Source organism: Balaenoptera acutorostrata, chromosome 4, assembly GCF_949987535.1.
Source record: "Balaenoptera acutorostrata chromosome 4, mBalAcu1.1, whole genome shotgun sequence".
Taxonomy (NCBI): Eukaryota; Metazoa; Chordata; class Mammalia; order Artiodactyla; family Balaenopteridae; genus Balaenoptera; species Balaenoptera acutorostrata.
This window is the reverse complement of record NC_080067.1, coordinates 105,948,463-105,966,584: the sequence shown is the minus strand read 5'-3', so window position 1 is coordinate 105,966,584 and position 18,122 is coordinate 105,948,463. Positions and strand designations below refer to the sequence as shown.

At 33.5% G+C, this 18,122-nt stretch overlaps 1 protein-coding gene across 1 annotated transcript in view; it reads left to right on the top strand.

Annotated features, from left to right (window-relative positions):
• EPHA6 (EPH receptor A6) overlaps positions 1–18,122 on the top strand; it is an 868,715-nt gene that overhangs the window by 720,865 nt on the left and 129,728 nt on the right. Inside the window, exons 12-13 of the mRNA XM_057546076.1 lie at positions 1,453–1,578; positions 16,714–16,775. Coding sequence (XP_057402059.1) covers positions 1,453–1,578; positions 16,714–16,775 — 188 coding nt within the window. The remainder of the gene's footprint in view (positions 1–1,452; positions 1,579–16,713; positions 16,776–18,122) is intronic.

Below are 18,122 nucleotides of genomic sequence, written 5' to 3'. Positions count from 1 at the left end.
TTACTAAAGCCCCATAAAATACACAACAAAACCAGTTTATTCACAGTATAAGACACTCTTTCTATGCTTTCTTTAATCCAGGGCACAATATATAGGCCTCACCCATGAAAACATTCATTGTAACCTTGCTCTTTCATAAAAACATCTCTAAAGATCTAATAAATGCTTTTTCTTTAGCAACAACTTTCTCCATAGAAGCAAGATATAGACAGTATGGTATACCACCTCCCTTTAGTCCTGGTCAAAGTTAAAGAAAAATCAAATTTTAACTTATTTTAGGTGCAAAATTTGTGTCAAAGAACAGAGCAAAGTCTTTTCAAAAATACAGGACTTGCTAAATTTGAACTGGGTCTCTACATATGAAAACTGCTGTGCCTGATGGGGGTTTTCAGAGGTCTCGAATGAGATGCATTTCTTACAACTATCAGTGTAACTTGCTTTTAAGGTATTATTGTGATTTAAACTTAGATATACTATATCAATTACCAGTGCTGCCTATGCACTAATGTTGCATGTATATTACATTTTCTTCTGAATGATTTTAGTATCTTTCAGGTCATTGAGAGATAATGTAATGCCTTGAAAGATAATGTAATGCCACTATTCCAAAGTACTAAGTTTCTAACTCATATTCAGGGGATCTCAATCTCCCATATAGGAAATGACTCATTTATTTTTAATCTATAGTGGAAAGACTTTGTCCTGGGAGTCCACCAGCTATGTGATATCACTTCCCCCACTCAGTTTGCTGGTCTGTAAAACGTGGATTTTTTGACTGGATGATCTCTAAAGTCCTTTTCAGCTCTCATATTCTTTTATTCTGTGATTCATTATATTATTTTATGGATAAACATCCAAGTAGTTTACCTTTTTTTTTTTTTGCTTCTCTCTCAATAGCCTTCTTAAAAATGAAAAAGCATGTGGTTCTACCTTTGCAAACTCTCATGTCTTGTCCCTAATAGAAAAGTGAAGCAAATTAAGAAATGTGTATGTTGTTTTTCTTATCACTATTTCAAAAACATGTGTAATTACTGTACGGTATAGAAGCTTTCCTCATTTTAAGTTCTCTTACTGATGCACCTAAAGTAAATCACTGCTCTTTCTAGTGCAGCACAAATCCCAGATCCTATCGTGGCTATTTTCTGGATATCTTTAGCTCATGTAGAGATGAATTCTGTATATATTCTGTCAAATGTAGATTTAGAAATTTCATCTTAGCATTCTGATGCTTCTAAACCCTCTTGAATTGTAACTAGTTAAGCGTAACTTTCTTTTCAAAAAACTAGGTTTATTTCTTAAATTTGTGAATAAAAATGCATTCCATTCCTTTTAATTTCATAGCTTCCTTGTAAGGTTTGATTTCTTTGATGATTATAGGTTTGTTCCAATTAAATGATCAACTTTTCCACAAAGAATACTTTTTGATTAACATCAATTTTTATCTCTTAAAAGGATCCTTCCCGGCCATTGGGGTGGAAACGTTTTGCCCCCGCTTCCTGAGGGCAGGGTTTTTAAATAGCCTCCAGGCCCCGCATCCAGTGCCAGGGAGAGGATCTTTGCCCCCCAGGATTCCTGCTGGTAGGTATTTCAGCTGAAGTTTTCTGCCACTGTATACAGCAGTAGGACTGTGCTTCAATTGACAGAACAATACAAAAATAAATATTTCTAAAATATATTGTTGAACAGAAATGCAAGCGACTTTTTAAAATGCAGGAACCACATTTGTGATACCTAATGCTCTGAAAATAATATAAAGGAAGTAGAAGGATCTGTAAACTGAGCACCCAATCAGCATAGTGCTGCCTCTTCTAGGAAAGTTTTTTCATAAATAAAAACTAGAGACCAGGTCCCAAATTCGTAACTCAAGAATAAAACAGGGATGAATTTAAGTCACTTTACCACTTGGAATTGGCTAGAAAAAAGAATTTAAAACTGAGTGTTATTAACTGAAAAAGTAATTTTATATCTGAGTAAGTTTACAGAGATTTAAAGTTCCATTTCACTAAAGAAAAAATGATTTGAAAAAAGGCCAGAAAGTAGCAAATTTGGAAGAAATTTTTGAGAAAGAAAATTAACATGCAGTTTTCCCTAAAAATATCAATCTGACCAAAGCCATATTTTATCAATGAGGAAAAACAAAATATAGGATATTGAGCATTTTAAAATGAAATTTCAAAGTTTAGTAAATCACCTTGTATATTATCCTTGGTATTATTATAATCATAAATTAGTTTACTCTTGTCATTTTTTAAAATATCCAGCTGCCTTCCTCCCTGGTACCTGAGGCATGCAAATCCAGTTTATATTTTATATGTGTTTAGCAAGATGGAATTAGGATATTAATTCTTGGAGTTTTTATCATAATTCTTGTGTTTCTTATCACAGTTAATACTTATGCTACAAACTGTGGTAATGACACCAATATTTTCAGGAGGGCTGGCCCAGACAGCAGAATAATGGAAACATTTGAAAAACTAAGAAATACAATGGAAACAAAATCCCATCATGCACATTTCTTGTTTGTCTTAGCAAAATTATTCCATCAAAGCCTAAAATTATTACACTGACATTTTTCTTTTGCCTTTCAGTTACCCTTGCCTACTTAGTTATAACATACAAAAAGTAACAACCATAAATATGCTTTAGTGTCATTTGGTTTTATCGTTGGATAATTACTAAAGTGGTTGGAGACTTTGTAGCCAGCAATGTCACTGATAAGTAGGAACCAAAATTATATGAAATAAAAATTAACAATTTTAATTCTAATGAGTGTTATGCCACTTTTTTCTCCCTAGGAAAAAAAATGGTGTCAGTTGCACACGAATTTTATTGTTGGTGGTAGTAGTGATGGTGGTGTTGCAAAAAATTGGAAATAAAAATCTATATAAACTGAGCTCTCAGAGTTAACTGCAAATATAAAAATATAGCATTCATGTCTATTAATATTTCAGTGACTGGAATTGAAGAGGTGAACAGACGATTTGTAGTTTAATGACAAACTTAACTCTTAATGACAAATCTTGGTAGATTTAGGTATGTTTGGCAGAAATGACATTACAAATCAGTAGTGACTTGAATTATTCAACATCACTGGTAAAAATGACAACCCTTGTCATTTAGCCACTGAGCCTGATAGAAGTAAGATGGTGTTTCTATAACACAGACACAAAACAACTTTCCAGAGAGGGATCTAAAAGAACATCTAGCGCCCTCTTCTTCTAGGCTTTAAGCCAGATTTGCCTCCAACCTTCATGGGAGAGAAAACCCAGTTCAGTTTCCATGACTTAAATACAAATCAGGTGTAAAACAATTGTTTCATAAAAAATGTATAGATCTAAACTTGTTCCCTCAAACTGAAATTAACTCAACTCACTTTTTCTGGCATGTATCACTTTGATAAGTGATCCCTGTACACTTTCTCTGGTACTTTTCAGTAATCACTGCTTTGATTTCTAAGGTAATTTTTATCCTCTTCCATTCAACTGTAGCTTATTTCCCAAGAATTCTCTTTATATTTTGTATAAAGAGGAACGAAGCAATGATATGAGAAGTTTTTATTATTTCATATTTAAAAAAAAAAGAACCCTAAAGTATTTCTTTGCCACCTAATAGCTGAGTGACTCTTCAGGTTTAGGACATCAATTTGAGGGCAGAAAGCACTTCCTTCCTTGACCTGTATCATGGTACCTTAAAAAGCTGGCCAAAGGTTGATGCCTACTGGGCAGAAATTAATTTGCTTTCTACCAATTGTTTATATGTTACAGTACTTTTAGGGTCTCATAAGACATTTGCTATGTCATTCAAGAAATCACAAAATCTGTTCTAATGATGGTACTAATTTAGTTCCCAGTTACTTCTTTAATCAAATTTAAATGAGATACATGATTATGTCTTATATAAAATAGTTTCTTTGCATTCATGTCACACTGTGCTATCAAGGAGCAATATTTTTGCAGTATGTATTTTTACACTAACTGCAATAATAAGAGAATCACTGAATCATGAGAACCAGAAAGCAGACAAGCCTGAAATCAGTATTTATGTAATGGTTGTCAATTATTTATATGACCTTTCACATTTCTAGAAAGGTCATAGTAAAGGGTTATTATTCTTAGTTTCAAATAGAGAAAAATACCAGGAAATAATTGGCTGAAAGTTGAATAGCAAGTATATTCATATATTTATTGCAATGCTTTTCAAATGGTAGTCATCCAATGAAGTAGGAAAATCTCAGGAGAGAGAAGTCAGGAAGAGTGGGGAGGGGAGCTGAGAGAAGCAAAGAGGATGGAGAAAGAAAGGAGAAATTAGAAAGACATAAGTGAAATTATATTTTTTGAGTCAAACTCTTCTCCATTGTATTCTTCCCTATTAAAATCAAATTCTACCTCCTTGAAAAGAATTAATGTCCCTCTTGGAAAGATGTTATCAGGTATATACCCTAAAATAAGCTTGCTCTCTTTGCTCCATCTAGTTATTTCTTTGATTTATTTCTATAATCAAACAGTATTTGAAAGTGGGTAGAATATTTTATATGCCATAGAGTATTGATTATACATAGGGTCTCAGACTGATGACTTATCTTATGACACCTTTGCCTTTACACATTTAGTGGCTTATATGCTTACCATAAACAAAGAAATCAGAGTAATAAAGGCATTGAGAAACAGAATTATGCACTGGTAATGATGGTGTAATAATATATGGAAGTTGCACTGGTCCACTCTTCCCTGTTACTTCACAGCAATAACTATCTGACATCATGTGATATCTTAAATTTACATAAGATCCAAACATTACAATGTATCTTGAAAACTAGACTTATTTATAAAATATAAAGGCATATTCATTATACTCAGAAAGTAACATCTTAGGTTGAGTATGATTAAATCAAAAATTATACCTTACATTTTTCTAGCAGTTTTCTGTCAGTTGTGGAAGACTTGATAATATTTTTCATTACTGAAGTAATTCATATGTATAGCTTAGATTCTAGGCCAAACTCAGTTATATGCCTTAAAGTAAGAAGCTTTTTCAATTCTAAGCAAAGCCTACAAAAGAGAAAACATAGGAAACAGGCAGCATGTGGGATATAGAAATAGATAAATTCTAAAAATAAAAATCAATATTGAAGGTCTTCCTAATACTTCCTTTGTGGTTAGTCTTGGAAGCTCTTTAATTGTTGAGGGGATGGTCTTCTGAAACGCCGTCTTGGTTTGTCTACCTATGCTTTAAATATAATGCTATATATAAAACACCTCCTTTGACATTTTTACCCGAGCTGCTCTCTGTTGCATGCCATGTGTGAGGTTCAAGGTAAATGGCAAAGATGGGGTAAATAACTCTCTTCACCTTCTTGCTTTGTCAATTTTGTGAGACTTCCTCACTGCTTACTCTGAATCAGTTTAAAAAATAAACGTGAACACATGGGGACTCAAAAATCAGATTTGCAATTACTAGGTATATGATTAATAGTAATGTTTAATATTATTTATTTATTTTTACCTTTGCAAAGAGATTTGAATGAGCCTTATACTCAAGTACCCAGACTTTTTCATATCCTCACTACTGTCCCCCTGACTAGTAATGTTAAGATATGAATTCACAATCCAGTTTTGTATAAACAAGTAACAGATCCAACTAGAACATTTCTATAGCAAAGGACTTACAGTGCTGAGCCAATATTAAAATGTCTTCAAAGTCTATTAACAATGATTATCAGTATTTTCCTTTCCATATTTCATGTGAAATCCTATCTGATATGGAGTCTGGGCAAATATTGCATGCACTATTATCCAGTCAAAAAAATGTTTTATTGAGAAGGCATATAGTTTAGATATTAGAAATAAGCCAGGAAAAATAAATAAGGTTGAAGCTGCAGAGAATCTAGGATCTTGTGAGTATAATATTATCAGATCTTGATGCATATAGAGGACTGCAGAAAAGCGGTAATGCAAATACATAAGACTGGATGGCAGACTTTGAAGGAATATACAATGAGTTAAGGAAAACTGACATGAATTCAGTGTGCCAAGGGAAATCAACAGTGGAAAAGTATATACCTTTTAAATACAATCAAACTGCAGTTCAGAAAAATCAAAGTAAACCATTTCATTTCTTTGTATGTTCAGGCATCCTAAAAGAAAAGTCAGTAACTTTGTTTTCAATCTACAATTGGACGTTTCAAAATTAATCACTTTTGACAACAGTTCTGCTTGCTAAAGTTCTCCTGAGGATGATTATTGTTTTTATATTTTTCTGTAGTATATATGGCAATTTGCTTTATTTTATCTTTAACAAATACTGTTGTAATAAATATACATAAAAGATAAGATTGTGGTTTACTTTTTAAGTTTGAGGTCTTCAGGGAAAAAAAAAGACTCTTCTTTTATTGAAGGGTATATATTTTATATATTTCTGCAGCTGAAAATGTTGCCAATTACCCTGAATAAGATGTGTGTAAATGAGTGTTTTTGTGTGTACCTGCTTAAACCAAAAGCTAATTATAATAGGAATACGATAAACTGGATTAAATGTGCAAAGTAAGATCCTGAATAAATGATTCAAAATGTAAACTGTGGCGAAAAGAGAAACCTTCATCTCAATTCTTAACTCCTGGTTTCTTTATTCCTTGCCATTTGTGTGATTTCAAGCCCCAGTAAGCCCTACCCGATACTCCTCTGCACAGTTGTGTCTCCTGGAGAACTCTTCTTGAAAGTTTGTTCCGCTGCAGACTTCAGAAGGAAATCCTGTAAACTGCAACTATTTGAAAACTAGGGTAGGGACTCTGAAGCAGGGTCAGACAGGAACCCAAGATTATTCTATTTCAGGCCTGAGGAAAGGCACAGAGAAGAGACGGTCACTGATAAAATGACAAAGGGAACACACCCAGCCAACAGAAGCACAAGGAAGGTGACATGAGTGACTGTATTTCTAGTTGTACACCCATAAACAACCCCCTTAAAGTATTTGCGACACGTTATTGCTAGGTTAAAGTTACTTAAAAACACTTTTGGTCATATATTGGTAGATTCCAAAACCAGTGCTAGAAAGGCTAGCCAGATAATGTTAAGATGGTGTTCAATCTGCTTCCTCTGTTGCTTAAAAGTCGGTGAATTCCAAAGAGCATGCACGTCATCTTGTGGTTCTTTGGTTTACTTGAGGAGAAATACACAAAAGGTTAGAAAATGATTTAAAACCTAAATTTAAGACAACTTGAAGATATCATTTGGAAAAAGAAAAGTCAGGATGGGAACACATACAAAATGAAGGTGTAATTTGAGCCTTCAAGCATCATTCAGTTTATAAAAACTTTAATCTGTTGCAGGGTCTATGAGTTTAAGGGCTCCTATGGACCGACGGTCATGATGTTGTGGTACAGGTCATAGACTCAGATTCCTTATCGATTATACTTTGTTTCTTGGCCAAAATTAACATAGACTCTCTTTTCCAAGAAAATGGATATACAATCATATAAATAAATGTTTGTATACAATTTCAGGAGGTCTCTGGACACCCTGAAGTCCATCAGTGAAGAATTTCAGATTATTAAAAACTCAGTGTTCTATATATAAAGTTATGTTTTAAGACATCGTGAACAGCAGCATCTTTCTGTAAGACTGACCGTGCATTTAAAAGAAAAAAAGAAACAAAGCAGCAGGATGCATTTGATATCAAGCTCTCGAACATTTACAGAGAATTTCTATTTTTTTCCTACCAGAAAGACATGAAAAATCTTAAAAGAGCCTTTAAGTAATCTCCAGATTCTTTTTACTAGTTCTTTTTACTTTCCTATTTTCAGATTCCGTAAATAGTTTTAGCCTTTGACTTTCGCTCTTCTTTCTTATTAGCATAAATGTTTCTTTTACCTAAAGATCATTTCAGTAAGTTTGAATCTTAAAAATCCAGACTTTATTTATATGACAATTTAAATTCTCAGTTGAGAACATATATCTACCCGCTAGGGACATTCATGTTTTCTTATTACAAATTATACCATCAATTTTGGTCCTATTCAAAGAAACTATCAACACTTTCAAAAGATTCATCCAGGAGTCATTTTCTTCTCCCAAAGAAAAATTCTGAAAAACTTTACACAGCTTGCTAAAGCTTAGTCTCCATGTGAGTCAGTATTTAATCTTTGTGTTGGTTGGAATTGTTGTGTTGGTGTGTTTTCACCTTACTGGAAAACATGATAAGAAACTGAGCTGCTTAAATGCTCTTGCTCTTTCATAGGGCAGCATGCTTGCCCTCCTGGGCTGCTGGGCCACTTAAGAACATAAGAAGGGCGGGGAAAGACCATACCTATTGTAAAACACATCTCATCTCAGCATTCATTCTTTTGCATTGCAGGACAAAGCACAGTGGAAGTTGCCCTGTGGCACAATGTTAACTTTTCATAGTTCTATTCACAGAGGTCTTACAGAAAGTGTATTTAGCAAAATTGAACATTAAAAAAAAAGTTAAATCCTTTGTAAGAATTGCAGAAAAGATTCAAAAATAAGTAGTAACTTTCCTGGGGGGCGGGGAAAAGAAAAGTAGTTGGTAGTTTAATTTACATCATATGTATGATTCATTTAACAATGTTTTCTCCATTATAATTAAAATCTCACCATAAATAACCTATGCAGTTAGGGTTAAATATATCCTGTCCAGGGGTTTGTTTGATTTTTAAATTTTCTGTTGATTTTCTTTTGATTAGTGAATAATACAAAAGACCAAAAGGCTGAATATTTGATCATTTATGTAATCACAACACACTTTTGAAGCCAGAAGTAAAGCACAACATTTGAAACACTCTTGGAAAATATGACACTTTCTTCCCAAAGCTTCAGGACTCTTTCTGAAAGCGTTCCTTTGTATAGGAAACTTAAGATCATTATCATAAACTGATGTTTAAGCGATGGGGAAAGCAAAATCTAAAGGCTATTCCAGCAAGTTTCCTTAGCACACATTTCCTGTTTATATAGATTATCATAAGGCTTTATGGAGCTTTAAAATCCTAGAACTTCTCAAGGACAAAACATCTTTGGCAGCAACACAATGCCCAGTCTATAATGGCTTTCCAAGATGTGTTTCCAAGATGAGGCACAGAGATTTGGGGTAATGCTTCATGTACTCTAAATTACTAGTGGAGACCCAAGTATTATCTGGGGGTATGACAAGATGGACAAGCATTCAGACTCTGGAGCCAGATTGCCTGGCTTCAAGCCCTGGCTCTGCCAATTGCCCAGTGTGTATCCTTGGACAAGTTCCTTAAACCCTCAGTACATCCATAATCTTATCTGTTAAATTGAACTAGTGACTATACTCACCACAGGGGTTGGAGTGAAGATTAAATGAGTTAGCCCATGTAAAGCCCTTAGAACAATGCCTGGCACACTGAAACACTTATTTTTTAAGTCAGTTATTATTATATATGTGCTGATTTAGATGTAGTATCTATTTTTTAATTACCCACACAAAAACTTTTCACAGATAGAAACCAAGAACAAAAGTGGCATAAAATTATTTATTTGACATGCAGTTTAATGTGGTCTTGAAAAACTTAGCACATATTTCCTGTTTCATGTTTATGTTTTGAACATTTCAGAGTATTTCAAGTCATGAGGATTCTCTGATATGTTCATTATTCATTGCTACCTAGTGGTAATTAAACTATAGATTATTGTATAATCAATTATTTCTTTCATAATAACTGGAAATCTAAAAGTCATAAATCAACTAATTTCAAGACATGTGCTTTTAATTTGATCATTATCACATATGACTTTTATACATGTGGATGTAGTAAAAAATCAAGAAAGCCATTCTTAAAAACTCATATGTTATTAAAATTTTGCAATATGGTTAGTGTCTTATGTTGAAAACCACAGTCTAACATCAGACATCTTTGGCAGTAACTTTCATTGCCAACAAGACACTTCTAGTTAAGGAGAAATCTTTCTGCCCATATGTAATTTCCAGTAGAAAAAGGACAGTACTGAATATTACTGAAGTTAATTGGTACAGACGTATGCCACTGCTTTCTGGAACTGTCAGGAAAATTATGTTTCATTTCTTTAGCCTCACATCTTAGATTTACTCTAAAGCAAATCTAGAAGTGCCACTGTTTTCATAAATGCAAATCAACCCTCCTAATTTCTGCTCAACTGTTTTATCACAGAATAAAATAATTATTCTTCAGCATTAATCCAAGGTTATTTGGCTCACTTCTGAATTTAAGAAGCAAAATAAAGAAATTAAGAGAAAGCATGGAACCAAATTAACAATAAATATTATATAGATTTAGGGGTTTCAAATAGTTCTAAGGTTAAAATCAATTCCAGAGTAACCTAAGGTATATTGGTAGAGGTCCAAATCTGTAAATAGAGTACAGAAGACACAAGATGGCTTTTTAGATAAGAATAAGAATCTACTTCCTACAGAAGCTATTTCTAAGAAACTCTATATTATAGTATGATATTTAACATAAGAAAATACCCGTTTTGATTATTTTACTCTAGGAGAAACCATCTTGTTCTTTAAAGCAACTTCAAGCCTGTTGATTTCAGGTGTAAAGAATTTAAGTGGACCTTTGAGACAGGAAAATTCCTAAATATATTGATCTTAGTCATTTTCAGTAGTGAACCTTCTTCACTCTGAAAAATACTTCTTAGCTTAGGATTCAACATCTAGTCAGTAAGGTAAGATATAATACTCACATTTACTCATTTGTTCTTTAAGCTGTTATTGGATGGTTTGATGTTTATAGTATCAGGTACTATTCTCTGTGTTGTAAACTCATTATCTCACTTAATCCCACACCTCACTCGATGGAGAAGGTGGATTAACACCTCCTCTACGGTGACTTAATCTATCTCATGAGATGGAGGAGGTATTATTATTATATAAAAATATACAAATGAGGAATGTATATAGTGTACAAATGGGGAGACTGAAGCAGTGAGGTCAGTGAGTTATGAAAGGTCGCTTGCCCAAAGTGGAAGAGTCTTCAATAGCATGCTATCTGACTCTAATCCCACATCTTCTCACTGCACTGTGCTGAGCACACAAGGCGTAAGGTAATAAACCATCCCAGTTTGCCTGGGACACAAGGATTTCAGTGATAAAACCAGGAATTAACTGTATCATATAAAACATGTAAATAGCATTTATTTTTACTTTGCCATAAGATATAAAAGAATCTTTATGTCAATGCCAAAGTACAATAAAATATGGAAATGATCCATTTTTATAAAACTATTTTTTTCTACATAGTGAACAATTGTAATAAGAAAGGGGAAGCAGATAACTACACCCAAAAGGGAAAGAAAGCAAAGGTTCACCAACATTTTTGAACGACAACTATTGCCAGACTCTGTGTCAATTATACGTTTTTTCATCTACTCCTTTGAAAAATCACATATAGTATGTAATATTATCCTCATTTTATAGATGCAAAAACTGAAAGAGCTAAAATAACTTGCCCAAGATCATGCAGGTAGCATAGCTAGAATTGGAATTGTTTTTTTTCCTCAAAACCATATATTTTATACTACAAGTAATTTGGGATTAAAGTCTATTGATTTGCCATTCTGCTTTTTCAGTAACTCTGCTCTAGGGCTAGAATTAGCCTTAGAAAACATCTTTATTTGTGTGTTCCTTCTGGCATTCCAGTCAAAAAAAATTAAATTGAGTACCTCCTCTGTGCCTCATTCTGTGCTATATGTAGCTAGTGAACTTACAGGGAAGCATTAAGCACCAGTCCTGACCTCAGCAGCATTTTAGAGTGGAAGGCAGACACCTTTGTAGTTAGTATCAATGCCATACCTAATAAGTGTTATACAATTGTTTAAGATGTAAATGGAAGAAAAAGTAAACCATCAAGTCATCCTAAAACAAAAAGTGATTCACGGGAGAATTGACCGGTGGAGATGGTATTTAAGTTCCTTTTTTTATATGTAAGTATATGATTTTACCAAATGAAGACAGTGAGAAAGCAGTCTTCCAAAGAGAAGAGGAAGGTCCAAGTAAAGTCGTACTTAGGGAGTCCCCTCGAGAATTTGAAAAACAGGAGGTGGGGAACTGGGGCTGTAAAAGATGACAATGGAAACAAAGGTAGAGGAAAGATTGTGAAGGAATGTAATTGCCAAGCAGCTTAGACCTTAATCCTGAAGAAAACAATACAATATGTAAAGCAGTCTTTAAAGGAGGGATGAGACATTAGTCCTTTATAGTAATTGTTTACTTATTTCTATTCCCCTTTCCATTATACACTCCATGAGAGCAGGATCTTGTATTGATTGAGGATGTTTCTCCAGAAACCAGAAGAGTACTTGATGCATAGTAGGCATTTAAATATGTATATCTGCTATATCACTGAATGTTTAAAATAATGATTATACAAGCATTAACAGGTACAACCAGTAAACGATTACTGTAATACGTCAAGAGAAAACAAAGGCAGAATGTGGACAGTGTTAATAGGTTTTGTATAGAATCAGCACCACTTAACAACTTATGGACTAATAAGGGTTTGATTAAGTGGGAAATCCAATATTACAATAGAGTTTCAAACCTGGGTAATTAGATGGATGGTGGTGTCTTAACCAAAACAGAAATAGAGGAGGAAAAGAAGGTTCAAGGGAAATCTTTTTAAGTTTGTATTTGAATTCACTGAGAATAAGATTCATTTGGGACGTGATCTGATAATCATCGGGCAACAGTGTTAAGAGGAAAACAATCCTCCAATTTTAGCTCTTGTGAATCAAAATAATTATTTAATATATAAATTTGTTCAAATTTGTGTCATCCATATCTCTTGAATGCCTTAGAGGGATAAGAAAACTATTTCATTTATTATGAAATCCATTTGAGATTATAATTATAGTTCACTATCAGTACAGCAGAAACAGGGAGTAGAAATAAATTAAATAACTGGCTCAAAAAGTCCTGAATTACAACTTGGGAGGAAGAAAATACAGGCAACCTGTCAATCCAAATTATTACCATAAATTTTGTTACCTATTAGACAAAATATAGACGTGTTATAACATTAAATAAACTAGATTGATTTAAATCTGTGATAGAGTTTTGGGGTTGTTGAGATTTGTTTGGATTCTTGATATTACTGACTACACATTAGAAATTGCCAAACTGATACAAAACACTACATCCAGCACAAACTCATTACTTACGTGAAAATGTTGAGTCTGTCATCTCCTTTCAGAGTCTTCTCTGAGGCCAAAAAAAGGTGGGCAACTGTTTCACTCACAAAATATTTTCCCCAGAATTTCCCTGGAACATTTAAAGAATACCTCTCTTTTGTTTCCTTTAACAACAACACAAGAATAGCCTTATCATTATCTGGTTTCTCAATACCTATATCAAAATCATCATAAGTATTGAGAAGCTGCAAATTTGAAAAAGATTCATTTGTTAATAGGCTATAAAAGTCCCAGTTAAAGAAAATTATTGTTCTCTATAACAGAAAAAGATGATATGGCATTTTGTGATTCATTGCGTTCAGAATATAAGTGATTTCTTATCGAATCTTGATTCTAATGCAGTTTAAAATATCCATAACAATTTCTGGGCTATTCATGAAGGAAAACCAAAGAACTTCACTTTTTGTGTGACTTGTAAAAGTATTTTTGAAGATCTCTTCAACTGATGAGGCTTCTAAAAAAGATCTGGGGATTTTGAGACTTGACTAACATTTAAGAATCCTGGAGCCTGTCCGTTGATTCCAGTACAATGCAAATACTAAGCGAATCCTGTGACATGAGGCACTTAGGGTAACTGGCTAAAACAGTAAAAATGGAAATAAGCTGAAATATTTTGAAAATATAAAAAAAAAAAGAGAATCACATCCAAATGTATTTTCTAAGAGCAAAAATGCAATATATAATTTTTACATATTTAAAAATAATGCAGAAAAAGCACTGTTACCAATAGACTTCTCACACCTAACCACATATTTGAAGAATATCATCCTTTCATAATTTCCCTCATACTTATCTACTTTCTTGATTATAAAATGTAATCATGGACTGTAAGCTTGTAATCTTCACAGCGTATCTAACTTCCCTGTAGAAAACCACTAGGAAACAAATTACAGGTTAGATACCAGCGATATTCCAAAAAAAACAACTTCTTAGTTTAATAACACTTGCTTTCAAATGATGCTACTGAACAAAATACAAAAGACTCAGAGCTCAGGTGTGAAAGTTTTAATTTACAAGAAACGGGGGGAGTCTTCATTTGACTCTATTATCTTCAATGAGAAGATGAAACTTGTCACTGATGAATTTTAAGGTTGTATAAAGTATCTCCCAAGGAGATACAGATAGCACTAATTTCAAAGTATTCACATAGATTAGGATCTTGCTGAAGTACTTCAGTGTTACTCTCTTAGGAATTGTGAAACCGATGGGAAAAATCAACTTGTTTCTATGAAGCACCTACTCTGCTCAGCTCTATGGGAGATGACCTTGAGAAACCCAGTGAATGGGGATACAAAGCATCTGTGGGAAGATGAGGGAAAAAAACAACCTAATACAAAACCAGGCACACATTTCATAATGCAGACAGTAGATGTGATGGGAGTGCAACCATAGGAAATGGCTGTGGGAGACTTTCATGGAGGAGGTGCAGTGTATAAATTCTAGGGAGATGTGAGTGTGATTAGGGAAAGAAGCAAGTTGTGAGATAATCCTGGCAGGGGAATACCAAAAGGAAAGGCAGAAGGAGACAGGATTGAATAAGTATAGGTGATAACGACAGTTGATGAGGCAGTAGATGATAAGGTTAGTTAGGAGAGAAGAGGTCCATCACTGGAGAGGATTGCCTAACAGCATGGGTCTCACAGTTCTGATCTATAAATCATCTCTGAGAGGCACCTTTGGCATAAAGGTTAAGAGCTTAAACTCTGAGACAGACTGCTTGATACAGCCACTTAGTAGCTATTTGATTTGGGGCAAGTAGTTTAATTTACTATGCCTCAATTTCTCTATCTGTGTAACAGGGATAATAATAGTATTCCTAGGGAATGTCAGGGGTTTTTTTAATATATTTTAAAATATATTTTTAGAAAACTAAATATGTTTCTCTGACAGCAATGGTCAAGATAGATTGAAAAGGTGTGATTATGAAAGAACCTGGGCAGTCATTGAAATAACCCAAATTTTCCCCTTAACATCCATAATCCATTATCATTCAAACTGGAATAGTGGACTCATAATTTTTATTTTTCCCTACCTTGCTAACCAAGCATTTGCATCAAGCTCCTGTCTCCAAGCTCTCTGAAACCCATGGCCAAATAAAAGATTTCATGACAAACTTTCAGATTGAAAACCCGGATCTTCTAGATCCCTGCCTACAGTAGGGCTGACAGTTCATTTGACCTCAATATTTTCTGATATAGTTTTTTTTAATCTGTATTTGGGTGAAATTAATGACTTTTAGGAACATTATAGAAATTTGCCAAAATGGAAAACTTCTTTGGGTTCTAATTCTATGCATGATAAATTGGGAACTTTATTGCTACATTTAACCTTTAGCACATCTTTCTTTAAAATAACAGATTCAAGTGTAAAATCTAGTATTTGCAGACTTTGTACTAATTTGTTCCAGTCACCCTTTGTAACCCTCAAGGCTCTGGGTTCATAAAAGGGACATGAATTACAATATGAGATCTAATATTTCCGTCATTGGTGCACATAATTTATTTTCAGATATTCTTTGTGCTCATGAGGAAAAACTCTGTGCACAGTGCAGATTGAATTGCTAAAAATTCCAATGAGAAGTGAGAAGTATAGAAGTAAAAAGTAAATATGTCATACATGTTTATTTCAGATAAATATCATTTTCCCTCCCTAAAATGACTTTATCTTTTAAAATCGGGCAATTGAGCAGAACAAATAGATTCTTTTCTTTGAAACAAATCAGTTACTTATGTCAAATATTCTACCTAATAGAGGTGTATTGGGAACTGTAGCAATTGCAAATAGATATGATAAAAAAGAAATAAATGATGTTCAGTTTCTGATTTTAGCTTCTGCACTAGACTATGAAATCAGAGTTACTTATTTTTCATGTACTGCCAACATTGTTCTGTTGATCTAATCTATGTCCAATAAAGAGATGATCAAGAACTACTACAGGTCTCACCAACTTTGTAGCATTCATCAATCTACTGACTTTTTCTACTTAAAAGCCCTTAAAAGTAGACTATGACTGATGGTTTATAATTTCTTAAAGAGAATTCATGAATTTCTCCTTTCTGCTTTGCCTTAAGAATATTTCAGAAATGCCTGGTCTAATGTAATTCAGCCATAATTACTGCATCATTGGAGGAGACGTACCACAACTGCCAAAGCAGCTACAGTAACTGCTTAAACCCTGACTTCAGCTTGTTGATTGCCTTTTAAGGAAAAGCTCAGGACAAAAAGAGCATAATCTGAACAAGTGATTGCAGGGCTTTAGAAAAGGAAATGCTTAATTACTTAGTAATTCATATTGTAATTCATGTTCTTTTTACGAACTCAAAGGAAATAATGCTATAAAGAAATGGAGAAATGTGTATGTTTAATGTGTTTATAGAAGCGTGTTGGAAAATGAAGTTCCTATTAATAAAATACAAATAATTTAGCTGCCACAGCTGGAAAACTCTAACTGCAGCACATATTTCTGTAACTGCTGTAATTCTCGTGTGTTCTCTTGCTCTCTTTGCAGGCAGACCAGTAATGATTGTGGTGGAATATATGGAGAATGGGTCCCTAGACTCCTTTCTACGGGTGAGGTGTTCTTTTCTGATGGCATTTAAATAAGCTATTCTGAGTTCTAGATTTAAAACATTTATCATAAATTAATTTTTGCATAATGTTATTCATGGATTTTTCCATGAAGAATAGCAGGATTTTCTCTAGGGTGTGTTTCTCTGATACTGTGATACATTAGAGTGTTACTAAGAGGGGGGGGGGAATATATACACATGATAATATAATTGATTTCTCCTATAAATTCACTTGCCATATTAATATATACATATTTCAAGTGATGTTATGAAGAAAGAGATTAAATGAAATTCAGTAGCTTCACATAGCCTGTGTGAAGCAACTGAGTTTCATTTTGCTTTATCACATTTAACTATTTAGTAGGATATTTTACGCATTATCTATAATTTAACCCTTTAAATTGATGTATATTTACATCCCTTTAAATTGATGTATATTTACCAATTTACATCCCTTTAAATTGATGTATATTTACCAATAATGACTCAAGTTCATATCAGAAAATGGATTTTATCAGCTTTGTCCTTCTTAAGTTCATTGGCTGACTATTTAGAAAACAAAAAGAGAAAGAATGAAACTCTGGCTGAGATTTATTTTAGAACAAAAATTTTTAAAGCACTCTTTTTAAGTGACTTATCCTTGAAAGTATGGTATATACAAAAATCATTTGTTTTATATAGTGGTACAGAATAACACAGCTGAGAAGGTACCATGAAGTTATAATTCAAAATGTGTTTATAATATTTTTAACATTTAAAAAGCCAATGTATGCTACAAAAATATTCACTGATAGTGGAAAAAACAGAAATATTTTAAAAGTCACTGGAGTATTTTGCAACCCAGCAGAGGTCACATATGTGCATGTCACTGTATTCCTTAATATATATTTACCTACAGAGACATAGCCAATTTTCTTACTTATAAAATGACTGGACTTCTGCTATTTGAAATGTGTTATATGTTTTTCTTCATTTTTTATGGGAATAAACAATCTCAAGCATTCTTTCTTCACTTCATTTTTTGCTCAGTGTTATTTGGACAAGTTCTGTGTGCATCTTACCTCTCTCCCTTGATCTCATTTTCATTTATTTTTCTTGATTCCATGCCCTCTTCTTCCAACTGCTCTCAATATTAGCAGTGATAGTATATTTATACTGTGACTGGACTTGGTGTCCAGATTCAATGCCAGAAGCTGAATTCAGCAAAATTGTCGAGTTATTATCGAGCAGTACTCTTCACAGAATGCATACCCTCAACCAAGTACACTCTTTAAGGCAAAATGAAATTCATAGGTGTTTAGGGACGTGAACTATTTGTTCTTTTCTGTAGCCATTCTCAGAATGTTAT